General features: G+C 54.9%; 1 protein-coding gene across 1 annotated transcript; it reads left to right on the top strand.

Moving 5' to 3' along the window:
* The first annotated feature begins 1,219 nt into the window (after positions 1-1,219).
* On the top strand, positions 1,220-26,435 carry RBPMS2 (RNA binding protein, mRNA processing factor 2). The gene is made up of 8 exons (XM_081049944.1): positions 1,220-1,628; positions 16,619-16,696; positions 17,287-17,325; positions 17,991-18,053; positions 18,352-18,502; positions 19,021-19,175; positions 24,970-25,064; positions 25,295-26,435. Exons 1-7 carry the CDS (start codon positions 1,548-1,550, stop codon positions 25,030-25,032), a joined length of 630 nt encoding a protein of 209 aa, XP_080906070.1. The 5' UTR covers positions 1,220-1,547; the 3' UTR covers positions 25,033-25,064; positions 25,295-26,435.
* The last annotated feature ends 1,397 nt before the right edge of the window (positions 26,436-27,832 follow it).

The following is a 27,832-nucleotide window of genomic DNA, read 5'->3' as shown; positions in this document are numbered from 1 at the left end:
GGAGGCACATCATACCCGGCGACGCCCGATCCCGACCAGGGTTCCGCCGGTCTCCCCGAGTCCCAACGGAACTTCTGGCCTCGGGTGGTAGCTCGAGTTCGGAGGCAGCGGCGCGGAGGAGGTGCCCGGTTCTGGGGCAGCTCCACCCGGTTTGTGGTTGCTGTGCTTCAAGCTCAACCCGAGGCGGGCGTGGGTTTTCCAAAGTCAAAGGGAAACCCATCCGGGAGCCGAGCCCTGGAGACGCGCAGAGGGGAGTCACTACCACCCCGCCGGAGCTGCGAGGCTGTTCTCCCCTCCCCCCGCCATCGGGTAGGACCTGGAGGGGAAAAGGTGTGTGTGTGGGGGGAGGGGAGCACATTTAAGCCGAAAAAAGAGAGGACCCAAAAATTGGGGTTGGGGAGGAGGGAGCGAATGGAACCTTCTAGGTCACTTGAGGTACCCCCTCCCGGGGCTAATAACCATTTGGGTCCCAAAGGTTCGTTTCCCCGCCCTGAGTCCTGTTCAGTGACTGGTAGCGGGTAGGGAGTTTTTGATCTAAGTCCCACCCTCTGGGCTGGAAGCCTGAGGCCAGAGAGGGAAGTGATTTCCTCAAGGTCACGCAGCAAAGCGGCGGCCAGCCGGGGCCACAGCCCAGGTGTCCGCACCCATCCCCCGCCCCCACCATCTTCTCCAGAACCCGGCCCCCAGCAGTCCTGAGCTCCGGGGAGGGAGGAGAGCGTGGACCAGCTCTGGGCGGCTGGACGTGGGAGTGACATGAGTGGGCCGACCCTATAACCTCAGATCAGGGTACAAGGGGAGCCTGCTTCCTGAAGCCGACGACCCAGTAGCCCCTCGCGTGGGGCTGCCGAGGCGAGGCTGTGGAGCTGCGCGGGGTGCCGGGCACCCAGCTCCACTTCCCGCGGGCTGGGACAGCGCGGGAGTGCGCGCGGCCCCTTTAAGAAAGTTCGGTGGGCGAGTTCAACAAAGTTTAAAAACTTGTCTTGGAGAAAAGCAAAGGGGAAAGAGAAGAGAGGGAGAGAAACGACAAGGGAGAGAGGGGAAAAGCCCCGCCGGGGGCTGACGCGCAGTGGCCGGGGCCGGGCGAGCCCGCAGTGGGCGGCGGGGATTGGCTGCGCGTTCCCCCGGAGACCGCGAGGAGGGCGGGGGGCTGGCTCGGCCCCAGCTGCGGCCGGTTCCGGCCCCCGCCCCCCGCCGCCGCCCGGCGCCCGCCCCCTCCCCCGGCGCCCGCCCCCCGCCGCCGCCGCCGCGGGCGCACTCGGCGGTCGCAGTGAAAAGGCGGAGGCGGCGGCCGCTCGGGCTCGGCTCCGGTTCCCAGTGCCCCCCCCGCCGCACCCCCTCCCCGCCTCCCGCACCCTCCAAACTTGATGTGACCCCAGCCCGACGCGGCGGCCGCCCCTCTCACCGCCCCGCGCGCCCCCACCGCTCCCCCGCCCCGCACCCCCGGGCGCACCGCTCACCGCGCCCCTTCCACCTCCTCGCCGGGGCCGGCGCCGCGCTCGCCCGACGCGCTCCCGTCCCCTCGCCACCCTCACCCCACCCCCCGCACCATGAGCAACCTGAAGCCGGACGACGAGCACGCCACCAGCACCGGCACGGGCTCGGGCTCCGGCGGCGCCCCGGAGGAGGAGGTGAGCCTGCGGCCGCGGGACTTTCGGGTGGAGTGCACGCGGGGATGGGCGGGGGAGAGGGCGCACGGGGCCGGTCTGGCCGTCGCTCCCGGCGCCTTCCCGCCGCTGCCCTTCGGCCAGGAGGAGCAGCCAGTGTCCAGCAGGCGTGGGCGTGCGGCCTGGACTGCCCCGCCAGGCGGGCATTGTCTCCCCGCCCTCCCGGGCTTGGGGCGGGCCGCGCGCGGGCCGCGGTGCGTGCGTCCCGTGGTGGACGAGCGGCGCGGCGGCCGCCCCACGCTTGCTGCCCGCGCGTCCCTCGCTGTCCGCTCTCCGCTGTCCGCCCGGCTCGCTGCCGTCTTCCCAGGCGCTCCTCCCGCGTGGCCGGGACTCCCGCCACCGCTAGAATGAACTGAGCGGGATTAGCCCCGCGAGCGGGCGGCACCTTCAGTCTCCTGCCCTCTCCACCCTGACCCTCCCCGTGACCTTGGAGGCCCGGGCCGGCAGCCCGGCACCGTGGTTCACTGGAGTTGTATTCATGGGAGGTGGACGGGCTTCTCTCTCAGCCTCTTTGGCAAAGAGGTCAACCCGCAATTTATGAGTTGGGAAGGAGATGCCTAAAGGCACTTCCCGGTTCTCATCCCTTCGGTTTTGTCCTGGTAGCGCAGCCAGGACCCCAAAGCCAGCCTGGGTGGGATTCTGCAAGGAGAGACGACATTATCGTCTACCGGCCATGTGCTAAGAGGTGGGAGTTATGAGGCGGCTTCGTGGAATCACCAGCAGCTGGGTGGTTAATGGGATGGCGAGATCGGGGAGGATGTGTGGGGTGAGGTGGTAGATATGGCTATTCGTGAATGGAGACCAGGAACTGGGCCGGCAGAGACAAACTGCTGTGGAAAGGGGGCAGGGTTCGAAGTTCCCTGGAAGGGCCTCCAGCCTGTGCTGTGTCACTCCGGGGCCAAGAGACTCTTCCTGCCCCGCCCTGGCATCCTCTTGCCCAGGAAACCAGGGGCCAGTTATCCACCCTGAGCTCCCTTCCCCTTGGTCTGGGGGAGAAACCACAGAGCCCCTGGTGGGGACTGGTGTTGCTACCTCCCTCCGTTCCAGTGGCAGTGCTGCCGGCCCTTCCGCCGTGCTATAGGTTTGGTGCAGAATGGTGGCAACTGCCCACTGCTGGGCTGGGCTCCTCACTGTGGGAGGGATCGTGGGAGGGTCACACTGCCAGCTCCCACGCTTAGCAATTCAGAGGCCTGCTGCAAGCCCTGGTCCACCAATGACATGACATCTTGAGAATCTACGTCTAGATCCCGCTTTCTCGGTGGGGAGGAAGGGAGGAATCTACAACTAACTCTTCACTCTGAATGGTGGCAAGGGAGGGAGGGCCTGACATCTGTCCACTAGTGTGATGTGGGCTCTAGTGTGGTGAGGTTGTTTTGTTCCTGAAGGTCTTGTCCTCCTGGGACCTTGATGCCCACAGGTCCTTCTTTGGGGACCTCGACGCCATCCTGACTCTACCTGGTGGTTTAGAATCTTCTCCTGAGAGTTGGGGGAGGGTGTGTGGGATCTCTGCCAGCCTGTGGGCTGAAAGTGGGAGGGAAGCTGTCTCCTGTGAAGCTGGCCCGGCACCCTGAAGGCCACTTCTGCTAGAGGGTTGACTTAAGCAGGGACCCCACACTGCCCAGGAGGCTGGGCAAACCCTCATACCCACCACTTGGAAGAGGGAAGGGTGAACCATGTGGCCAGGCTAAAGTCTTGGAGAGAGCATTTCAGGTATTGGTCACTGTTTTCTAAGTGCCTTTTCTGGGACAGTGGGCAACATCCTCAAGAAGTGGGGTCCCAGCTACTCCTTGGGGTGGAGGTGGTCAATGCACAGTAGTGGTTCAGGGAGTCAGTGCAGCTGGTGCTGGTGAAGGGCTCATGTGTGAAGGTCTTAAAACTGAGGGCTGGGGATACCCTGGAGCCCAGTGTCTGCTCCTGTCTGGTAAGTGTAGGGATTGGCCCCCTCCCTGGTTAGCCTTCTGCACAGTGGGCCAAGAGCTCTCTTCTTGGAGTTCCATCTTGGATTGGTGGTTTGAGCTGGAATTGGACTCCTTTAGCTTAGGTGTACCCTAGGTGGTTAGTTCTGCGATCCCTAAGAACCACTCTTGAGGGAATTGCATTAGCACTAGTAGTTTTCTCTCATGGCTGACCTAGGTTGGCTCTTCCCAGTTAACTATTGGAGATTAACTAAAGCAACCCTAGAAAACCAAGGAACCCTACTTGTCTACCTTAAGCCCTCAATTCCTAAAGGTGTTAGGTTACTGGAGAAAAGGGTGTGTTTTCATAGTTCCAGGAGGAGGTTTCTTTCAGTGGAGCTGCTCGTCTTTGTGTAGCCTTGACTCTTGCTGCTTGCCCATGCTACCCATAGGGGCTTCATCCATATCATAAGCATTAGGTTCCTTTTCTGGACTAGGGTCGGGGATATAGGTGAAAGATCACAGTCTGGGAGGTGAGAAGGACTTGCCAGGAAATGATGGTATGTTACATGCAATGATAGATAAAATAAGGGGATATCACCAAGTGATGTGTGGTACCACTGAGAAGTTAGAGGTCAGGCCTTCCTTAGATATGGCTGCATAGGAGCGTGTCAGACCTGTGCGGGTGGGAAAGGCATTCCCAGAAGAGGGAATAGCATGTATGAAAGTGGGAGTTCTTGGTGGAACCACATGGCTCGTTTGGGTGACTACCAGGAGTTTGCTATGTTGCAGCAGTATTGGCCACATTATAAAGAGCCTGAGATCATGCAGACTTGGGGGGAAATGGGTATTGTTCTGCCACTGGGGAAGATGTATTAGAAGCTTTGATACCCTTTGGAAGCTAAGGAGGGCAGTGAGGAATTAAGGGGAGGGTCTGCAGAGGAAAAGCTACCTGTCCATTTCAATCTAGAGGATATACGCTACCCCAGGTGGGGCACAGCAGGTGCCCGAGCTCCAGAAGGTGAGGTAGTGTAGCACATGAACCCTACTCAGGGCAGGCCTGCCTCCCATGATGCTCAGCCCCAGCCCCAAGCATGTCCTGTCTTAGTGATTCTGGGGGGATGGCTAGATAGTTACACTGTGTCTGGAGAGGAGTATGTATAGTTTGAAAACATTCTATTTTGAAAATGGAGACTCTACTGTCATGACACAAGGTAAAACTAAATTATAGTCATTATTTATTGGAGACCCCCTGGGGGGAGGGTGTTATTTGGAATCTTGGGGTGGGGGTGTTTGAGTTTCTAAGAGTTAAAGAAGTTTTATGTCACCCTAATGGTTAACTATAGAACGGCAGGGATTAATGGCAGCTAAAGGGGTGACAGCTTGACCTGAGGGTGTTAGTTCCTTGCTGCCCTCCCACCCCCATCTTTGCTTGTCCGTTGCATTCACTACACCTGGGCCAAGGTGGCTCCTGGCAGGCCTGGGATCCCTGGGTCCATCGTGTGACCTCTAGGGATCTCTTGAGGAACCAGCCAGGTCTCTGGCCCCTGATAGGAAGGGTCAGAGTTAGTACTCTAGATGAGTGTAAAGGAATTATGGGTGCTAGCGTGCAGCTTGGGTACCTCCCCCTTTTCTTTTCTCTGTCATAAAAAGCATTTGACAGAATCTGGGATTTTTTTGGTGTTCTGTCCACAGGTTATTTTTGGTGTACAGGAAGGGAAGTATCTGTGTTTCTGGGCTTTTACGTGGAAATGGCCCAGGCAGGTGGATGCAGGTGGATTCTGGTAGGTGAGGTTCCTCTCCCTCCTGGCTGTTGTGGCTGTGTCCCCTCTGCTCGAATAACCGGTGGCAGGGGTTATCTTCATAATAAGCCCGTGCATGCTATTTGTGCCAGGCGTCGTTCTGAAGCACTTTACCCTTTGGCCTCCTGTAACTCTCACAGTAGCACTGTGAACTTATCACACTGTTTCATACGTGAGGAGCAGACACAGAGGTTAGATCACTTTTCATGCAGCAAGTGGGTAAGTTGGGATTTGAACCCAGAGTTTACTGTTCACCACACTATACCTGCTATTCAGTTTTAGATTAGGGTTCTTGGTGAGACTTGGGGGCAGGGGGAGAAAAAGGCCTGCAACTCAAGTTTTTGAGGCCTGAGCTTTCGGTGATGCCAAGGTCCCAATAGAAGCCCAGACACTGGCCCCAGGCTGTTTCCCTTTGGGTTGGTGGCACCCCAAGACTGGGTGAGGGGAGCTGTCAGCCCCTGGAGGAGGAGCATTTTATCACGGATGTTGTTTAGAATTGCCATCTTGTGGTGATATTAAAAACCAGTCCAAATCAGTTTTATTAGTTTTCAGTTCTCTACAGGCAGTATGCCCCCTTGTTGGCTGTATGGGGCTGACTGTCTTCACACACTCCTTGGTACTGTGCTGCTTTGGGCATCTTAACTAAAGTAATGCTGCTTGCTCTAAAGTGACTGCCTGTCATTTTGGGTGGCCATTCTCTTGGGTCTCTTCATCTCCTTCCTTGCACACGGGCAGCCTGGCTGGTTCGCCCAAGTAAGAACCAGCTTCTAAATCTCATTCAGCATTTGGACATTCTGACTTCTCATCCCCGTTTCCAGTGGGGGGCTGACCACTGCTGCTAGAAGCGAGGCATGAACTGGCGAGATGCTGAGCCTTTGCTCTCATGCTTTCCACCCATTTATCCCACGGGGCCTCCAGATAGTCCTGAGAGGTGGGGGAAAGGAGGGCTGAGCTCCTGGTCCCAGGCCACCCACCTCTTGAATGAGTGTTAGAGTTCCTCTGCCATCCCCTGACCATGGGTACCTCGGAAGGGTCCTTATGCCCCTGGCAATGCTGTGAGGTGGTGGGGCAGAGCCCATCACTATCCTTCAGCAACCATGCTGCTGTGAGGTGGGAACTGCACCCAACTCATGAAGGTTCGTGTCCAGAGCCCGTATACTGCCTGCCCAGGGACCAGCACAGCCTCCCTGCTTTCAGATTCCTTCTCCTCCGTCCTTGGATGGGAAAAATAAGGATGCCTCTGAGATGTGCCAACGCTAGACAGGTGCCAGTATCATTGGGCCCTCCCTTCCTGAAGAGTCCTCTGACGGATCCATCTGTGCTGGGGACCTCTGGAGTAGAGCAGAGGGTGGGCACAGTGGGAGGCTCTGCCTAGACCCATCTGCCCTTGCCTGTAGGCACTTACAGCTGACTGAGCAGAAGCCCTCGGCTGTCACACGTCTTCGAGGCCACCTGTATAGTTCTGAACAGGACTTGGACTCCCAGGGAGAAAGGGCAGGGCCTGACCTAGACCAGGCCATGGGATAAGTCTGCAGTACCCAGCTCCTCTTGGGAAGGGCCAACCTCCCCTTCCCAAGTAGGTCTTGGGCTTTTACTGGGGGATAGAGGCTGGGGCAGGAGAAATTACTGGAGTAGGACCTGAGACCACTTTTGAGAACTGTTGTCGCTGTGAAGGCTGTGAAGAACTTCCACCCAGACCGGTCCCTGTTCTTGATGTACAGTTGTGGCCACATCCAGGCACAGCCTACGATGGAGGGATTTTAATGTATTTGTGACAGAGGAGCTCCAGACCAGAACGCAGGTTCTGGAAGCAGCCTCCATCCCTGAACAGAGACCCTCTCCCAACAGGAGCTTTCCGTTAGGAAACATGGCTTGGCAGGTGTCATCTGCCTCAGTCAGGTGGGGAGCAGGAGAGCTGGGCTCAGTGCTGTGTCTGCCAGTGCAGTGTGTTCACGCGGACGTGACATCACGTGGTTTAAGGATTGGAGGTATTGATTTTGGAGCTGGGGGAGGGGTGTAAGCATCCCTCTAGGGCAAAGCTTTCAGTCTGTGGGGTGGTGTGTGGCAGTGGTGACACCTGCAACCCTTGCCAGGCACATGGGACAGGCAGTAGGTGTGCATTGGCTGACCACACGGCACCAGGAAGGATGGGAGGTGGATGACACAGAAGGGGAGGGGGCCTTGCCCGGGAGGCCACCCTGCTGGGGGCTGCCAGTCTGAGTTGTTCTGAAAACCTTAGCTCCTGGCTCTGTCTGGCACCAAGTGCAAAGCAGGTGCCCGGTCATAGCACTGAGCCTGCTCAGTGTGCTTCATGCTGCTTGATATGGTCCCCTAAATGAGGTGTCAGCCGATGGTCACAACTGGCTTTGACCAGGTGTGTTCCTAAGGTGGTCAGCCTGTTCCTGGGGCTGGACATGGGGTTGGAAGCCTTCTTATTGAACACTTGATACATGCCAGCACTGTCCCTCCCTTTAGAGACTTCTTATCACCCTGGCTTGGTTTCCTACCCCTACACACACACAGTCAAACTCTTGGACACGTTGCAGGCTATGGGGGAAAAGCCCCAACTTCCCAGGCAACTTGGACTTGACCCCCCAGCTCTGCTACTGGCTGGCTGGCCAGGAACCTAATTCCTGAGCTAGTTTCCTCATCTGTAAAATGGGCCAGTATTGCTCTTCCTGTCATATCAAAGGACTGCCGGGCTTACGTACCAATGGTAAGCATGAAAGAACTGGCAACCACCAAGTGCTGCCCAGGTCGGGCCTGAGAGCCAAGCTCCGATAATAACGTGATTTGGGTCTGGAATTAGCAGGGGCAGGCGAAACACTGGAGCAAACTTGAAGCCTGGGACTTCACAGAGGCTCAGACTGCGATGGCCTTGTTGGTGTCCTAGGTGGGGGCTTCCTGGAGGGAAGCGGGGCGGGGGCCTGGCCTGGGAGCTGAGCAGCCCAGAGCTCCCTAGGAGAAGCAAGGGAAGCACCAGGTTCTGGGAGCACATGCGTCTAGGTTCCCATCCACTGTCTGGCTGGATCTATTTGCTCATTTTCCCTGTGCCCTTGTTCAGCCCTTATAAGTCCTGGGTCTGCGGGCCATGTCACCACATTCCATCCACCTCTTGTCAAGTGGCCTCGCTCAGAGGGACTTCTTACCCACCCCGGGAGGGGTAAGAGCAACGTGCTGGTGCCAAGCCTAAGACCCAGGCAGAACCCAGGCCCCACTCCACCCCCTCCATACATACACAAAAGAAAAAACCTTGGCCACGGAGATCTCTGCATGGGAGGGTGACTGCTCTGAGCTTTCTGTGTGGCACCCCCAGTAGTGCCCCGGCAGAGACCCCTCCCAAACCCTCAGGCCAGCTTGGTCCAGGGCCTGGCTTCTGATGTCTGTTCTCCCTCCCTCTTGTTCTCTATCCCCTTCTTCACGACTTTCTTTGTCTTGGCGTGGGCAGAAGGACAGTGTTTAAGCTACACCTTCTCCTGCTTCCCTGTTATCTTAGAAGGTGGGGTGTGAAGGACCCTGTGGCTAGGTCACCCCTCTCCTTTATTGCTGAGGCAGCGGAAGAAGGCCACAAAGCCACCTGCCTGGCTGCTGGCAGGGCTGGGACTTCAAGCCAAGCTCCCTGACAATTGGTTTGAGGCTCTTTTTCTTTTGTGTCTATGTCTGGGCAGCAGGTGTTCGCTGGGGAGAAGGAGCCTGAATCCCATCTTGGTTCTCAGTGGTGTCTCTTCCCCTTGGAGAAGCCCGAGTAGAGCTGGGCGTGATGATGGCTGTGGTACACGTTCAAAAGGATCTTCAGCATCTTTGGATCAGGAAAGCCCTAGGCTCTATGTAGTGCAGGCTGCAGTTCCTAAACCCTCGTGGCCTGGCTGGTGGGGGGCGGCTGGCCTGGGCTCAGGCTTCCTGGGGCTCTGTGTGGCCAGCTGTCCTGTCCAAGGTGTGTGAGGAGCCCTGCTGTAGCCCCCCCGCCCCCACAGTCAGGGAGGCACAAGGCTACCACAGTAGCTGGCAGTTGGCAGTCCGTCCATCTTCCCTTTGACTCCCCTATAACTAACTCCGTTTAAGGACGAACCATGGGATCATCCGGTGGGGCCCCCACCCCCCAGTCAACCTTCCGCAAGGGCAGTTTCTACCTTCTTAGCTCTTCCTGAGGACCCAGGGCTGAGCTCACTAGGGGCTGTGGGTTGCTGGTGTGAGATCAGGGTCTGCAAAAGGCCTTTGGCGCATGAGCATCTGGAGACCCTGGGGCTGCTTCAGACACACTCGGTGACGGTGACCTGAGTAACTCACTGGGCCCCGGGGCCTTGGTTTCTTCATCTAAAAATAAGGTTTCTTCCAGCTGAAATATTCTGCATTTAGGTTGCTGCTGAGGACTGGGAGCTGGGGAAGGATGTGGGAGGGGCTTATGAGAGGCTTGTTTTTCCCTTTTTGGATCCCCCCCCACCTTCCCTAAGTGGTGTTTTCCATCCAGATGACACCAGGAGAGCTTACACTAAGCAGCCAGCAGGCGGGGATTTGAAGCAAGCACATTACTTGAACGTTTTGATGGAGTGGACAGTTGAAACAGTTTTTCCTTTCCAGACTGAATTGTAACTTTCAGAGATGCTAAGGGATTGCTGCAAAGAATCAGTTTTCACATATCATCTTTATCTCTTTGGTAGGATGTTTCTGTTGCCTGGAGTCAGGTTTCCCTGGGGGTGTCTTTCACTGAGTCCCAGCCTTGTGATTTGCCTCTGTCTTACAAGGGAGAGTGTTCCTGGTGGACCTGTGGAATTTCTGTGGGAGTGGGGTGGGCCATGGGTGGGGAGTGGCCCTGATGTTTGCCTGCCTCTGCATCCTTTGTGCAGAAAGGTCCATCTTCCAGGTAGGTGGACCCTGAAGTCTGGGCTGCTGTCTTGAGATTATCAGGCTGGGGCCTGGAGAAGGCTGTAGCTGAGGGTTTACTCTCCACGGGCGTACCACTGGTTTTGAAAGCAGTGTTTACCCTTGTCATCGCTAATAAAAGCTGGTACTTCCGGAGCCTGTTCTCACAGCCACAGTACCCTGCCGCCGTCCTTCACTGAGAAGTTGAGTGTTTAACGCCCAGAACGAAGGAGGTCTTTCGTGTGGAACCGTTGGGAAAGTTGGAGCTATAGAACCCTCAGCACCCGGCCTGGCCTCCACTGAGTGCGGGGTCCTCTTCACTGGGGAGGAGGGGCTCCGTAGCCCCTGCCGACCCTGCGCCCCAGTCCTGTTCCACACAGAGGCTTTGCTCAGCTGCTTTCTTCTGTATAGAGCACCCACCCCTCCTTTTCCCCTGCCAGCCCCCTTCCCTTAATTCCTCCAGGGCGCTCTGTGAACTGGGCCCCCTGTGTGCCCTGGGGAGGAGGGAGACCTCTGAACAGCCACTGTTAAGGGAGCGGGCCTGGCTTGGGGGCACCTGAATGACAGGTCTGCCTGTGGGAATGGCCCGAGCCAAGAGAGATGTCCCCCGGGGCTGACTGGAAAGGTTGGTGAGCATCCTGCTTGGAAGCTTTTCCACAGAAGCCTGAATTTGTGACGCTTGGGTGGCACTATCACCTTTGTCCTGGAGGCTTTTGTTTGATTTCCTTTTTTTCTGAAGCTCTTTAAACAGATTTCAGTTTGTCTGATGGAAGAACATCACTGACACTTAGATATGAATGAGTTTGTCAGAGCCCCTTCTTCCTACTTCTCTTTTCTCTATAAAAAGTAAGCTGTGACCTCTGGGCTGGGGAGGGCTGCACAGGGGAGGAAAACCTGGACCATGGCCTGCAGTGTCCCCTCCTACCCTGAAGGACAACACTGGGCGGCCCCAGGAGCCCGGGTCCTCTGTCAGGCTGGGATTAGACAGTGTGGTTGACAGGCTCCTTCTAACCTTTTCTTATGGGAGGGTCATCCCCAACCCAAGGGCCTTAGGAATAAGGCTGAGGATGGGGGGCCACTGCTTCCTCTGCCTCTCGGGTGCAGAGAGCCTGGGAGTGAGATTCAGGGGCCTCTGCTGGGGGAGGCCAGGAGCCCTCAGACACTCCAGGTCCAGCACCAGCTGGAGGGAAGGAGCCCAGGGACACAGCCAGACCTGTACACCCCGGAAGTCTGCCAACCAGTGGTAGCCTATGGCCTTAGCACAAGGGGCTGGACCTTCCAGCAACTTCAGAGCAAAGATAGGTAGTAGGATTTGCATAAGGGAAGAGCTGCCTCAGGAGCCCCCAAAGCTGGCTGGATGTGAGACTCAGCTGTGCCAAAAGGTCAGTTGGTTCTCCTGGGCAGGCCTGGTCCTGGCTGGGACCACTAGCAAGGCCGAGTCTGATCCTGACTGCCATGAGGGCCAATAGCCGTGCTTGTGATGTCCTGTGTGGCGTCACCTCTCTGGCCAAGTTCTTTGTCCGTATTGAACTTGGTGCTTCCAGTGGGTTCCTCGACGTGTTTCTTTTTTCACTGACTTCTAAGAAAGGAGAATCCATTTTCCATTTCTCCCCCAGTACCCGCTCTATCCCCCTCCAAACGTATCGTCCAGCTCGGCGAAGGACGTGGCTGTGGTCTAGCCCCATCTGCTCTTATGGCCACGACGATGACCATCGTTGTGGTAGCTTTCCACGTTTCAGGACATGCAGGAGATAATCGCTTGGCTTGTCTGGATGCTTCTGAGAACGGGTGAGAGTGGGGAAAAGGAAGGGCCGGGTAAACAAGCTTAGTGATTCCTAGCGGCCTAAGATTGTGGGAACCACCCGTTAGGTTTTCTTCAAACACTGAAGACATTTTTGTGTTGAGTCCGTAGGATACATTTGTGGAATAGACAAGACACAGTTCTTGGGTTGGTCTTTCCATCTGGGCTTTAACCAGGTGGTGGGGTCTGAATCCTCGTCTGCACCCACCCCTAAGAAATGTCGGGCCCTACTGCCAGGAGGCTGGCACCAGCAAGCGGCACGGAAAGAGTGGTCTCTAGCACTGGCCTGGGACACAGGATTAGCTGGCCAGGCCTTGCAGAAGTAACTGCATGTCTGTCCGGCCATCCCTAAGGGAGCCTGACTGTGCCATCAGCTTGTCATTTTCCTGTGCTGAGCCTCAGTTTCCTCCTAAACGAGAGGCTGAACGAGCTGATTTCCATGGACGTTAATCCCCAGGGAAGAGGAAAATGAAAGACTCCAGGGACCCCCCGAGATCGTCTCACCCATGTTGCCAGGTCTGCACTGGCCCAGACCTGACCCAGCCTCACTAGGCACTTACAAATAAAGGGCTCATGGTTTCATGTAAGTAGACGCTGTGATTACTGGAACCCTAAGTGCATTTTGTTGAGCCTCCTATGTGCTGGGCATGGAGAAAGATGAAGTCTTCATCCTGGAGGTAGGTGGGATCCATGTTGTACAGATAAAGACAGTGAGATTCGGAGCCATGAAGCATTTTCCCCCATGCCAAGCCTAAAGCTGGGGCGTAGACCGTGGCCTCACTAAAGCCTGTCTTCTTTCCCATTTATGGCATCACTGCTGCACTGGGCCACATCTGTGACTGGGAATCTCTTTGGAGGGCCTGAGGTCTGTAGAGATGGTGTCGATCGAGTGCTGAGGCCTACTCTAGGCGCCTTGGAGAATAGGAAAGCTTTGAGACTTGGCTTCCGTCTCCGGTGTTTTGTGGCCTCCAGGGGAGGGGTAAGTTTAGGTGGGTAGGAACAATACAAGGCAGGGAGTCCTCACGGCCTGTTTGACTTCAGAGCAAGGAAAGGGGAGTGAGGAAGTAGAGGGACCTGAAGGATGGGTGCCCTTCAGTTAAGGAACAAGGAAGGGGCGGCCGAGGGGCAGTGCCAGCAGCTGCCTTGAGAGGGGCCTTAGGTTCTAGAACCTCTTACCCTCTCAACGTGTAGCTGACCAGACTGTTAAGCTCAGGCTTCCCTCCACCCTGGTTTGCCAGTTTCATCTAGTTCTGCCCCCATCACTCCAGCTTTGCTGTCATCCTATGCAAGTGCCTAGGGAAGTGACTGGCTACTGAAGGGGTGTATAGCACCATGTTACCCACCCATGAGGCTAACGAGGGCACCCCTGTACCACTCCCTCTTGTCCCCACAGGGGGATGGATTGCTGGTGGAACAGACCGGTGAGTCAGGGTGCCTTGGTCTTAGCCAGCTCTGCTGCTTGTTGAGCTAACCTGCATGAGCTCTTTCTGGGCCTGTTTCCCTGTCTGCACGTGGGGATCGGCAGGATGTCTGTCATCTGCTGGGGGGGGGGGGGACTAAGATCAAGTAAAATCCAGGGAGAGGATGAAGTCAGTCAGGTGAGGCTTCCTGTGACTTAACCTCCCAGACTCTGCTCCCAGCAAAGGTTCCTGACCCGGCAGACAGGGACCTACCACCTACCCATCACACCTTGGCCTCAGCTTGTTTCCTGAGAGGTGGCCGGAGCAGGATGGGAGCGGTACTGTAGTCTTTTGAGCACTTCAGAACCTGAAAAGATCGAAACCAGAGGAAAAGGCTGGGAACATCTGGCCCAGAGGGAAAGCTGGAAATGAGGATCTGAGCTGGGAATTAGGGAAAGATCCCCTATGCTCACTCCCCTCCCCCCATCCAAGCAGGAAACTTTGTGCTGAGAACTTGCCATTTAAGGAGACCCCTGGGGAGGTCTGGCCAGAAAGGAGCCATTTGAGGAAGGGTTTAAAATTAGCTCTGGTGAAATGGGTGGCCCCTGGGGAGAACTGAGGCAGAGGTTTCTGGGGGGCAGCTCTGGCTCTGTCTTTGACCCAGACCATGTCCTGCCATCCCAGGGAGGAGGGAGAAGTAGTGACCCAGGTCACCCCGAAGCAAGTGTCACCTCGACCAGCCAAAAAAGTGGCTGGGAGACATGGATTTTGAGTCCCAGGTCTGCTGCCTTGAACGAAAAGCTGTGTGACCTGAGCCAGTCACTTCCACGTGGGGAATTACATGGAAATGACAGGCCCTTCCACCAGAGGCAGAGCTTGTGGAGGACGGTGGCCCTCTGGACTCCAGCAGCTCTGTTGAGCCCACCCTGGAGCCTCGGCTGCCCATTTCTCCCAGGAGCATCTGGGAACAGGCCATCACTTAAACCCTGTGTGTACAGGGTCGCAGAGCTGCCAGGGCTGTGAAGTGGACAAAACCTTTCCCCCAGTCTTGGGAGCAGAGGCGTGTCAGGTTAGGAAAGGCATGACTGAAGGGGAAAGATGATCCTAAAGAGCAAGGATATGCTTTTTGGCAAAAACTCCTGTGAGGGAAGAAGCTTGTCCTTACCTATTTCTTACCTATCATGGTCTGGGAGTCATTCCTGTGGGAGTGGGGGTGGTGACACTGGTTACCAGGAGCTATCCATGCTGGTTTCCTTTGTCATTCCTGGCTCTGTTGTGGAGGGGGTGTGTGTGTTGGGGGCAGGGGAGGTACTGGGTGTGTGTTGCGTGTAACTTGGCCTGAATGCTCCAGGTTCCTCATTCGAGCCATTGTCTAAAAAAGTTGTTGCCTGGGTTCAATAGGCCATCACTAGAGCATGGAGGAAATTATTTGGTGCCTCTGGAGGAGAGGATGTAGCCAGCTGTAGGGAATCTAAATGCTTTCAGGAATGTCCAGGTGATGGGGTGGGTGGTGGCATGTGAACTTTTTCTTAAGTCCACAGTGATGAATTGAGAAGACCTCTGCTTGGCACTGGGGTATGAGACACAGCTCAAAATGGGAGTCAAGTGTGTAGGGAAGCTACACTTGGATTTTTCATTACTCGAGAAGCTATAGTTTCAAGATGGATTTCCCCCCTTCTTTCGCCTCCACCTCCCCCCTCCACAACACACACACACTCTGGTTCAAGCCGTTGTTTCTCAGTCTAGTGTAGGACCCAGCTCCCTGGCTCATGTCGGTATTATGAGCCTTGTGCTCCCCCCAGGCTGAGGCCATCGGTTGCCAGTTGGCCGCTCACAGCAGCTCTTGCCGGCTGCTGGCCACTCATGGCAGCACACGGTAGCCCGTGGCGGCACTCAGCAGCTCACAGCAGCTTATGCCAACCTCCAGCTGCTCACGGCAGCCCAGCTCCAGGGAGAGCTATTGTTCACAATCTTAGCTGCACTGGCCCATGTGGGAATCGAACTGGCGACCTCGGCATTAGGAGCACGGCGCTCCAATCACCTGAGCCACCGGGCTGGCCCGCAAGATGGATTTTTAATAGATCTAAACTATGGAAAATCTTTCCTTCCCCACTATAAGTATTGGCTGATCTGGGCTTGCAAGGTTAGCGTTGGATACCAGCAACATTTAACTAGCAGTGAATTAGGAAAGTGTTTTTGTCAACCCCTCATGGACCTCACATGCAGTTCAGGTGGTCAGGTTTGGCTGGAGTCACAGGATGAACATTTGGTATCTAGACCTGGCCTTACCACCAACACGTAACCATGTTGAGGGCAAGACTTGTAAGGTACAGCATTATCTGTTTCACTTGAAGCTGTTAAGATCCTACTCATGCTTCAAAACCCAGTGTAATTGTTCCATCTCTTACCTAGATCCCTTATTCAGGAAACATTTAGTACCAGCACGAGCTGGGCATAGAGGCAAGAATGCAACACATTCCCTGCCATTGAAGAGCCTACATGTAGCCTGAGAGGCAATAGGAGATGGGTGTGAAAGTGGTGGCTCCAGAATGTGGCATAGGACTTAAGGTTCCATTTATGTCTTTGCCTTTCCCCTAGGCCAGACAGAGCCTCTCAACCTGGGCTCCATGAGTATCTGCTGAAAAATATATACATTTTTGGGGGTTAGCTCAGTAGGTTAGAGCACGGTGCTCTTAACAACAAAGTTGCCGGTTTAATCCCGGCATGGGCCACTATGAGCTGCACCCTCCACAACTAGATTGAAACAACTACTTGACTTAGAGCTGATGGGTCCCGGAAAAACACATTAAAAAAAAAGAAAAATATATACATTTTACCTTGTGCATTTTGGGGGGTAAAACTGCATAGCTTGCTTCAGATATCAGAGGGGTGCTTGATCTGTGCATTATTAAACAGGGCTCTCTCTTCTCATGGTTGTTTAACAGCAGACAGTCTTGCACAGAGGTGCTCAGCGGGTGCTTGTCGAGTGACACCCACAGGATAAATCTAGAGAAAGGAAAGTGTACAGGAAGGGCTTAGAAAAGTTAAATGCTAGGAAACTCTTGAGTATTCATTTGTCTCGGCCTGCAAAGGAGGCCAGGAGGCCCAGGAAATACTGAATTCCTCCCTAAACTCTGGAAGGATTCCAGTTCCTTCCTGAGAAACTGACCCTGACCACTGTGGTCTCTGTCCCCAGGTCCGGACACTGTTCGTCAGTGGCCTCCCTGTGGACATTAAACCTAGAGAACTCTACCTGCTCTTCCGGCCGTTCAAGGTGAGTCTGGACCCAGCCACTCACGGGCAGAGCCTAGGATGGAGGAGAAGCATCAAGAATGAATCTGTGCCCTGGATTGGGCAGCAGGAAGATGTAGGGCAGTGTGTCAGAAACTGATTGCAGACCCGGCTCCCTGTCCTGGTTCTAATTCCCATGTTGTTTTCTGTTGATTGCTTCGCCCTTCTGAGCCTCGGTTTCCTCATCTGTAAAAGGGAGATGTAGAGCATCTCAGTAGATTTTGCTGTATAAGTAATCTTTCAGATTCAGTGTAGCCTTTGCAGTTTGCAGATGAGAAAACGCACAAAGGTAAGGTCTGTGTGTCTGGATTACAAGCTAGTGGAGCAGACGGGAATTTACGCATGGGATGATGACCTCTGTCTCATGATGCCCAACCATGTGCTAGACCATGGGATCCAGAACACAGGGCGGAGGGCGCCCCACAGTAGTGGAGGTCAGAGTGGGTCAACTTTTCGGGGAGAAGTGAGAGAAGGATACAGGCGAGCACTGGGGAAAGGGCATGATAGCAGGGGTGGCGGGGTCAGCGCAGCAAGGCTCTGACCTTCCCCGGTGATGACCATCTCTCTCTGCAGGGATACGAAGGGTCCCTGATCAAGCTCACGTCAAGACAGGTAATTTCTCCCCAAGGGTTTTCTTGCTCCCGGCCCAGACCAGCTGCTCAGCTTGGAACTAAGCCTGTTGCCTTTTCCTCAATCTTGAGGCGTTTGGCCGCTGAGACCTGCTCCCCGTCACCCCATGTCTGTCTGGGGCTGATGAAACAGTGGCCTTCACAGGTCCCCTCAGTCAGTTCCTGGTCCTCCGTCTCTGGCTCTGGAGAAGCCACAGCCTGAAACGAGACTAAGGATCACAGAAGTGGTGGCTGTGCTCCAGCTCCTCATGACTGGAGGTTGGGGGCCACTTGGGGTGGGGACTAAACCTTGGCAAAAGGAAGTTGGAGAATTTTCCACCTGTTGCCCCTGATTGAATCTCATGCACTTGATATAGTGGAGTCCCCCTTTCTTCATGGAGAAAATACTGGAACTTGATTATCTGCATGCATTTAAAATAAAAGACTTTTACTGAAAGGGTGATGTTTAGCACAGTGGGATGAAGCTCAATTGGCACTTCCCACAATGTGGTACCTGGGTGGGAGATGCGGTACACGAGGACTTTCCCGTGTTCCAGGCGAACGTAGGGAGGAAATGGGGAAGAGTTGCTTTTTGGTTGTTTTGTTTTGTTTTGAGAAGGAGATGGAATGTTGGAAGAGATGCAAGGGTATTCTCTCTTTTCCTACTAGCCTGTTGGTTTTGTGATCTTTGACAGCCGGGCAGGAGCAGAAGCAGCCAAGAATGCATTGAACGTGAGTAGATGGAGAACAGGTCTTTCTCTGACCCACAGACCTCCAGGCACCGGGAGTCCGTGTTCTGTCTTCTGCAAACCTTCCCCCACTCCACACCCAAGGAAAGGGCCTACAGACGGACCTTATTTCCCAGACGCCCTGGGGCAGAGTCCTTGGCTGCGTAGGCCCGGGCAGCATGTCCTCTGTTATGGGCCAGTCTTTCAGGCAAGGTCATTTCTGGGGTCCTTTCATCCCCACTGCAGTGGACATTCTGGGTCCTACCGAATAAAGTTGTTCCCTTTCTTTCCTGCTGGTGTAGGGTATTCGCTTTGATCCTGAGAACCCACAGACCCTGAGGCTAGAGTTTGCCAAAGCCAACACCAAGATGGCCAAGAACAAGCTCATGGCTACACCAAATCCCACCAGCGCTCACCCTGCCCTAGGAGCACACTTCATGGCGCGGGACCCCTGTGAGTAGCACTCCGAGCTGCGGTCGGCTGCCCTTGTACTCGACCTGAGCTGGAGGCCCCAGTGGAATGGTATACAGTGAGCAGACGTTGCGATTCTCATGAAGGGAATGAGGCCTGCCTGCCTGCCCCCTTTTCCAGGAGGCTTCTCGCATCCACAGCCTCCTATCCCTGCGGGTTCCACTCTTTTCTCTTCTCCTGCAGCCTTTGCTGGAACTTAGACCGACTGAGCTCCTACACTGTCAGCCATGCCAACTTCCCTGAAGCCTTGTCTGATTTCTGTTGGTGGAGATGGGTGGAAGCCCATCTGGAGCTTCTCAGGGCAGACAGGAAGCTCACCATGCCATGTCAAGTTCACATGGTTTCTTTCCCTGGTCTTGGGGTTCTTGAGGGGAGTCTGCCTGGCCTGAATGGGGAGTTTATGCTTCAGCCATGTGCTGGGTCGCCTTCTCTGTGTAGACCGGGGTGGCAGAAGGGAAAACGAGTGTTCTGATGATGGGGGCTGTCGTCTCCCTTTGTAGATGACCTGATGGGGGCCGCTCTGATCCCCACGTCCCCAGAGGCTTGGGCCCCATACCCGCTATACACCACAGAGCTGACGCCAGCCATCTCACATGCTGCATTCACCTACCCAGCTGCCACTGCTGCTGCCGCTGCTGCTGCCCTACATGCTCAGGTAAGACCTCCCTCGGGGGGAGAAGCAGGAAGGGGAGGAATGAAGGCTCTGAGTTGGCCAGACTGGGTACCTACCTGGCCTCTGGGCCACTCGTGTCTCCAGAGCTACCACAGAACTACTGTCTTCTGTAGCAGTCCCCTTAGAGTCTGGGTTCTGTCGAGGTGGGGAGAGGACAGCGGTGAGGCCGTGTCGGGGCCATGAGGCAGAGCTGAGAGAGACCAGCCGTGGTTCCCCCAGCCCCTGCACACCCAGCTCTGGACTGCTTTCTGTCTGTGGCAACAACCATGCTTCACATCCCACCTCGACTGTGGCCTCGAGCCAGGTCGCCTGCCTCTGCCTCTTCAAGATTTCTGTGCCTTGATTTTTTTCACTTATCTGGAGAAGGTGACTATTATCTGCCTTAGGGTTGTTGTGAGAATTAAACGTTAATATGAGAGGTGCTAGAACAGTGCTTGGGACAAACATCCTGAGTGCTCGGTGAGAGTTCCTGTTTTCATGAAGCCTGATGCTCTCCCTGGAGAACCTGTGCTGGAGTCGGAAAGAGGGAGCCGGCACTTCTAGGAGAGCCAGGCGGGTGGAGCTGGGCCAGGAGGGCTCTGTGCTCACTGAGTGCCGCTCCAGGTGCCCGAGAGGCAGACTGGCAGGTGGTCAGCACTGGCCCATTCCTGTGAGGCAGTGGCAGGACACTGCCCGCTGTATGGACCAGGCACTGCCAGGGTGCACAGCAGGGCTGAGGAGCAGTGGCTAGCCCACCTTGGCCTCTCATCCCTGGGGAAGAGTGACCTAGCTAGGGCACGCTGTGCTGTAGAGACAGAGAGAATAGAGGTCACCTGGACTTGGCCGGGGCAGGAGAAGGGTGAGGAGGAAAAGGAAATGAGAAGCCAGGAAGGGAGAGTTCACAGGAACTAGAAGCTGAGGAGGGAGGAGTCTAGTACGCTGACTGAGGGCTAAGTTCCCGTCCATCTCAGGTTCTCTGAAGGGCTTAGTATCATCTGGGTTGCCTAGTTCCGAGGTAGAAGTTTCAGATTCCGGGGCTACTGGTCCTCCGCAGGGGAATTCTTCCTGAACACGGCAACGTTAGAGTGTACTGAGGGCAGAAGTGTGGTTCAGCTCGCTGCTGTCCCCTAACTGCATGCCACAGCCCGCTGGGAAACTGATGGGGCTAGGAGGTGGTAGAGCTCTTCTCCTGGAGGGAAGTGTTTGGATTTTTACCACAAACCAGGTTCTGTGGTGAGCGGGGAAGACTGTTCCTGCCCTGTCTGACCAGGCAGTTTTACACTGTGCTGCTGGCAAATCGAGAATTTAACTGCAGGGCCTTCTCGAGGCCTTGCTGGGCTCCTGGCCTCTGGTCCCAGCTTTGTCCTCAGTCAGCTACCTGACCTTTGGCAAGTGGCTTCACCTCTGGGCCTCCATGTGCTTGTCTATAAAATGAGAGGCCTAGACCAGATTGGGTGAGAGATTCTGCCCCATGTGCGCCGACATGCTAGGCCATGACAGTGGCAAGGCAGAGGTTGGGACCAGGGACAGTGTCCCAGTGACTACAATAAGGAGAGGCGCCTCTGCCTTTCTTGGGGTGGCCCCCCAGTTTGCTGGGAGTGGTGCGCTGCTACCTGCCCCTGAGGGCTGTGTGCCTTCCTGTTCTCTTCCTTTCTAGCTTCCTCCCACCCTCCCTACACCCTGTGGTGGTTTGGCTCCGGTCCAGCTACCTTGGTCCAAATCCTGGCTCTTTCCTTTCTTTTAACACCTGTGTGACCTTGGGAAAGTTACTTAACCTCTCTGTTTCAATTCATCTCTGTGGAATGGTGATAATCATACCTACTTCATAGGGTTGCACAGAGGGAGGGCTATAGAAGTGTTAAACCGTGACTATTATTTAATATCATTATTGTCTGGTTTCCCTACCCAAGTCTTGTCTGAGGATGGAGGCCCCCTTGTGCATGAGTTCCTGTCTTCTGGCCTCCCAGGGGAGGGGATGAAGGCCACCTCAGGATAGCGGCATTTTGGGGGAGGCAGACTGATGACAAGAGATTGGTCCACGTAGTAACTAATTCTGTCCCTACTTCTCGAGCTCTCTGGAAAGCTATGTCCTCAACAGTAAAACATGCTGTGACGACCAAATGCAGTAATAGGCATGAAAGCATTTTCTAAGTGGTAGCATTTTCTCTTTTCCTTCCAGGAGCCCCCACTTACCCCCCCTGACAATGCTGCCTCAGAAGTGGAGGCTGAAAATGCCTAAATAAAGTGGACAGGGTTGATCCTCAGGGGACTATTCTGAACCCAGAGGACCAACAGAAATGTTTTTCTGTGTCTGGGGGCAAGGAGGTGACTTGGAAAGAAGGTGGCAGCTAAGACGAGGAGGTGAAAAGCAAGTGTTCCTTGCTCTGCCCCAGCGGCCCTCCCCGACTGCATGCCCTTTGCCAGTAGCCCAGCCTCAGCCACAGAGACCTGTGGGAAGAGGCTGGAGATGGTCCATCCCACTCTGTCGGCACCAGGCCATCTTGCTCAACCTTCTGATCCTCTTGGTAGAATCCTCTCTCCTTTAAAAAGAGGGTGAGGCAATCGAGGTGTGGATGGCAGGGGGCACTGGTGCCTGGCACGTAAGGGTGGTGGTCTAAGAGCAGGGATTCTCCATGTCTCCTTGTGTCCCAGTCCCAGACTGGACTTGGTTTTCCACTTCAGCTGACCCAGTCACTTACTGATGACCTTAAAGTTGCCTGAGCTCCTTTGCCTCTATTTTCTTATCTGTATAATGGAATGGTAATAACATCAGCCGCATAGGGTTTTTATGCGGATTAAATGAACTTAGTACTTGAAAACTTCTTAGAACAGCACTTGGCACATGCTAAGAGCTCCATAAGCATTCGCTATAGAAAGAAATAGGCAGGGGTTTTTTCCTCCTTTCTCTTTGACTTATTGTCCTGCTTCCCACAAAACCACTGCTTAGTCCTCAGACTCAGCAGGTAGTTGGGTGCAGGTATATAAATAAATCCATAGGTATAAATTGCTTACAAAAATAACTGTATACACGCTTAATCTTTTTAAAATTTAAATATCAGGACATGTTTCCACATCAGTAAATGTACATTCTGGATGCCTGGCCAGCCCAGCACTGTGTAAGTGTGTCCAGCTCCCTGTCGATGGTCAATAGGTTGTTTACACAATTTTTTGCTGCTGATGGGCAGTACACACCTTGTTCACACCTCTCTGGGCACCTGTCCTGCTTGTTTTCCTTATCACAAATTCCTACAACTGTTACAAGGTCAAAGCGCAGACTTGCCAATCTGGGTTAACTAAGACACGGTCTTGTTTTCATCGACCTTTTTCCTGATGAGTGAGTGAGTGAGGCTCCCGTATTTATTGGCTTTTCATATTTCTTCTTGTGTGAGTGCCTTCTTTTGCCCACTTCTTGACGTATCTTCTCAGCCTCAAGATGTGAGAAAGGAGGGAGTTCGTGCCCCTCTGTGTTTTGGAGCTGGTCCTCTTGGAGCCTGGTTCAGTCTAGATGCCCCTGGGCTTGTCCCTGTGGGGTGGCCTTTCAGGACCCGCAAATCTCCTGTGAACAACTAGAGGCCCTGAGAGGAGCTGATTGCTCCCTCACGTGCTGGCCCTGACCCCTGGGTCTGGGGGTCTCTTGTTCTGAGCCACCAGCAATGGACTGTGCTTCTTAGACCACGGGCCTCTACTCGGTGTCTGAGGGAAGTGGAAGTGCAGTCCTTTGAGTACGTTCTATCCCCTTGCGGGGAACGCTGTCTCAAGCTCAGAAATGGGGCCTCTACTTCTCCCCCAAGGAGCGGCCAGCTCATCTCAGGCAAGAGGGAAAGTTGCTGCTTTGGAGACAGGAATTCTAGTACTTGGGGTACGAGTGTGGGACCAGATGAGGCGGGCTTTCTGAGGAAACCCTTGAGCAGCTGCAGGAGGCCGCGGCTTCCCCGGTGATGAAAGAGTCCTTCCCACTCGCATCCGATGTTCTCCCCTACTCCTGCCCTGCAGGGCACCCAGCTTTCAGGCACTTCCTTGCCAGGGGGCTGCCCCAACTGGAGGCTAGGTGAAGGGGGTGGTTAGGGTATGCTAGGGGATTCCCTGAGCTGGACCAGGGGCTTACCTGGCAGCAGCGGGCTGCTTTCCTCATTGTCGTCTTGTGGAATGAGCTCGTGTCTAGCCGGGCATCCAGCTGAGGGCATCCACGGCTCAGCAAAGGGAAAGCCTTCCTCCCACTCACCTGTCATCCAGGAAGGCAGGGAATCACTTCCAGATGTTTAGGAGGCAGGAGAGAAGGATGGCAGCCTCTGAGGCTAGACAGCTCAAAGGTGAGAGAAGAGGCTCTTAGCCGTGTCTGTGTGGTGTGGGGCTCCGAAAGGTAGTTCTAGCATCCTGGTGTCATCTGTGTCCTTGTGACAGCAGTGGCATGTCCTAAGGAGTCCAGGGAAGAACCTTAGGTCAAGTGACCTAAGAGTTGGCCCTGCTATATGCTACATGCCAAGCGTCCTGGCATCTTGGGGTGACCAGCCAGCCCCTGACTCCTGCTGCGCATGCGGTGGTCAGAGTCTTGAGCTGTGTAAAACAGCACCTAGCATTTGGAAGAGGCACAGGAGCAAGTTCTCAGGAAGCTTCACCAGGTGCCCGATGGCCTGGCATCGCGTGATATCCTTTCTGCTTCCCCAGGAGGCAGGGATTCCAGGCGGCCAAGTGGGTAACTGGGTCCGACTGCTGCAGCTTCAAGGGACTTGTCTGTGTGCCCAGCTGCTACTTGTTTCTACATCGGCTCTTGTGTGCCATCCATCCCTTCCTTCCCTAAGGGGATCCCAGGCTCCCCTCTCATAGCTGTTCTCCCCCCCCGTCACCAAGAGTCCTGTGATTCCCTGTCTCGTCCAGGCAGCCATGGGTCAGGCTAGGGCAGATGTGCTGTCTGTACCTGGGGCAGGTGGCCTACCCTGCAATCTTGACTTGGCACCCAGCACGGCTACTGTCCAGACAACTGGCCCACAGAGAAGGGGGTGCATGTCATTTTCTTACCAGTCTCTAGGAATCCTGCTTCGGAGCTGCTGTTCTGTGGGGCCTTCTGGCAAGTGCTGGGGTTTTGGTAGCTGCCAGGTCCCTACCTGAGGGTTCAGCTAGTGGGTTACAAATTTCTAGACTTAGGGGTCTTGTAATAGAGGGAACAAGAGGGATGGAGAGGTGGAAACTGGAAGGGTGCAGCAGCTGGGTCTTGACTATGGCTTTCTTCGCGAATCATACAAGGACAGGACCAGTGTCTGGCATCCTACCCCTTGGAGACCACACCAACTTTGCTTTCTAATGTTTTCACATTCTGTCTTCTCTGATCCTCACCACCACCTGTGACTTAATCATCGCTAGTCTATAGCTGGTGAGGACACTGAGACTCAGAGAAGTCGTGCAAAAATGTATTAGGTTCATTCTCCTAATGTTAGGAGTTCCGAGCTGTTCCAGTAAAGGGGGAAGGGCAGGTTGTTGGCACCAGTGCCCCCCCCCCCCCGCCGTGACACCACCTGGTACAACCTGGCACATTCCAGTCGGGCTTAGTGGAGTATAAAACACCTTTGTAACCATTCTCTCATTTGAACCTTCACCCTGTGGAGGAGGCAGGTTAGGTGGAACTCTCCCATTTTCATGATGAAGAAACTGATGCCTACAGGTGAGTAGTAACTGGCTCAACATTTTCCAGTCAGTGGCAGAATCAGGACTCCCACAGGGACACTGAAGGCCATGTTTACAGGGCTCCCCTGTCGAGGGGAGGGACTGTACATCTAGCTCCTGATGTTGGCTTCTCTTGCAGGTGCGCTGGTACCCTTCCTCTGATGCCACCCAGCAAGGATGGAAATACCGTCAGTTCTGTTAGTTCTTCAGTAAACGCTGGCTCAGAGGCCCAGGGTGAGTGTCCCAGACCTGGGCGTCCTGCAGGGCCATGGTTCCCTCCTCTGCCCAATGCCAGGCCTTCACCTGACCTCGTGTACTGGGCACTCTGGCTGGTTTTCCCCTTCTCCTCCCACCTGTCACCCACCCCCTGCCATCTGTCTTGCAGCCTGGTCACAAGGGGAAGGCCTGGGTGTAGCCGCAGTCCCACACCTCTGCTCATGACCACCTCTCTCCGCTCTCTCCAGGTCTCATGACCGCAGCTGAAGCCCCTGCCCCACTGGGGTGGAAGCTGCGCTGAGCTGCCTCTGCGCCTCAGTGGCCTGTGGAGCCGCTGCTTCCCTCCAAAGACTGTGAATTTGAAGCCTGACTCAGTGGACTGCTTCCTGTTTCCTTTCTCTCCTCTTCCTCAGCCCTGTCCTGCCCCAGAGCTCTTCCCCAAGGCCTCACGGGAGGACTCAGGGGCCTTCTTGCTGGGACACCCTGTCCCACGGGGCCTCACGGGGACCGAGCAAGGCCTAACCTCTGGTCCAAACTGGCTTCTGTAGCTCCACCTCCACGAAATGAGGCATTTGATTTTGCATGTTTTCTGGCATGAATTAAGACACTTAGACTTGTGTATATGTGAGTGTACAGTTTGTTCTCACATTGCGTCACCATAGCAACAGGTCCTGGCCACTGATGGTTCAGCACTCCTGGTCCTCTCTCCACACCCCTCCTCTACACCCACCCTGCTTACGTGAGGCCTGAGCCCAGCAGCCACTTCCACCCGGTGCCCCCATCCCCTGACACCCCTCACACACACTTTCAGGCTGAACAGCAACGACCACTGAACAAAGATAGAGTGTTTTCATTTCAAATCAGGGTCCACTTCCTCCTCCTGAGATGGGCCAACAACTGTTAAGAACATCCTTTCTCGGCCCATTTTGCTTACCTCTCCTCGGCACACCCCACCCTGCCACTGCTCCTCATTCTTTCCAGACTTTGAAACCAACCAAAAAGTGAAAATATTTTTGTACCCTGTGTAACAAAATATTTATGCATCATAAAGGATTTTTTTGTGTGTGTGCAATTAATTATTAAAGAGACCTTGTTCGCCCTGTCAGATAAGTTTAATGTTTAGTTTGAGGCATGAAGAAGAAAAGGGTTTCCGTTCTCCAGCCATGAGCCTTTGTGTCAGGCGTTAGTTTAAGAAAAATGAAGGAAAAATTGTGCAATTTTTTGTTTCATGAGCACATCAGTGCTTTGCCTTCGGCCACAGCTGTGGCTGTCTTGCCGTTTTCAGACTTGGGAGACGAGGTGGCTGTTGTAATTGCTGATCCTGTGAGAATGTGAAACTGGATAATATATGAAATGCAAAATAAAAAATCAGCCAAAGGAACTGCTCTCTGACCTTTGCTTCCCTGCGAGGGCATGCCTAGAGGACAGATGTTGAGAATTGGGAGGGGGAGGGGGGGAGTGGGCCTGGGCCTGGGAGCTCTGCTAGCCTCTCCCTCTTTCTTTCCCTCTTTTGTGCAACGAAAGTCTGAAGGAAAAGGGACTTGCCATGGGCCACACAGCAGGGGCCCATATCTGTCAGCCCAGTCTGTGTTTAATTCACTTCATTTTCCGAGTTCTGAGGACGGGGCTGGGGATTCCATGCACTCAGAGGGGACCTTGGTTTTCTCCAGGGCTGTTAGCTCACTGGCCTGACCCTTCGTGGCCTGTGGCATTGGGGGTCCTCTAGCAGAGAAGGGCTGTGCTTTGGGAGGTTGGGCTCCTCCGTGCAGCGTCTTTGGTGCCTGTCTTGGGAGGCTGTTAGGGAAGGAGAGGACCCAGGAATCTGGCCCAGAAAGAGTTAAGCTCACCTGCCCTGTTGGGCTCCCATCTGCAGCTCTGATTCCTGAGGGAGCCAGAGCAAATGTGTCTGAGATGAAGGTCTTGCAAACGCTGTGGTGCCAGGACTCTGGGCTGTGCTAGGCCCAGTTGGGATGCCTGCAGCTGGCCCTGATTTTCCCTTTTTGTGACTTGGGGCCTGTTTCCTCCTGTGTGATACGGTGGTTTGAAGTCCTCTCAGCTCCTTCTGGAGGGTGGGAGCACTAACCTAATGGCTTTACTGTTTGTCTTTTCTGTCTATGTCCTCACCCCACACCCGTCACTGCTTGACTCAGAAGCTGTGTCTAGAAAGGGAGGGCAGGAGAGGCCCCAAAGCCTCCCTGCGGGGTTGGGGGCGCTGACCCTGGTGTCCCTCTCCGCTCCCTGCCTCACCCCTTCCCCTGAACCCCAGGACTGCACTGGGCGACTTGGGTCTACGATATCCTGCTGATGAACATGTCAGCTCTTAAAGGCACAGGGATGACATCTGCAGCCCCAGCTGGTATCCGCATGTGAAGAGAGGACACAGCACCCCCAGATGTGTGAGGGAGGAGGAGCCTGGCCAGGCACAGGCCCTGTAGGTAACTGGGTGTCAAGTAGTGGGTTGTCTGGACCCCAGAGGGAGGGTCTGGGAGGAGGGGCTTGATGGTTGTGTTGTGCCAGGAAGAGGAGGGTGTGGCTGCCTTCCGGCTCGCACCCCTCACCCCAATGCTGTATTTGGATCAGCTGAGCGCTTGTCTAGCAAACAAGGCCTTACTAGCCTGCAGCCCCTCCTAGTGCAGGTGGGGAAGCTGCTCTGAGCCCCACAGCCCCCACTGGGTCCAGGCCGATGCCTGACCTACTTTAGCTGTGTTGGAAGCCACTGGGTCTTCCTGAGGTGGTGAATTATTTAGCTGGGGCGTCTGGGCCTTTCTGAGAGGGGCTAAGAAAGC

The sequence above is a fragment of the Rhinolophus hipposideros genome (genome assembly GCF_964194185.1).
Source record: "Rhinolophus hipposideros genome assembly, chromosome: 5".
Taxonomy (NCBI): Eukaryota; Metazoa; Chordata; class Mammalia; order Chiroptera; family Rhinolophidae; genus Rhinolophus; species Rhinolophus hipposideros.
This window is presented reverse-complemented; position numbering and strand designations above follow the sequence as displayed.

Coding starts and splice junctions, on each gene's coding strand:
- RBPMS2 (XM_081049944.1), top strand. CDS start 1,548: ATGAGCAACCTGAAGCCGGACGACGAGCACGCCACCAGCACCGGCACG. Junction 16,697..17,286: donor TGCTCTTCCGGCCGTTCAAG/GTGAGTCTGGAC, acceptor CTCTCTCTGCAG/GGATACGAAGGGTCCCTGAT. Junction 18,054..18,351: donor CAGCCAAGAATGCATTGAAC/GTGAGTAGATGG, acceptor CTGCTGGTGTAG/GGTATTCGCTTTGATCCTGA.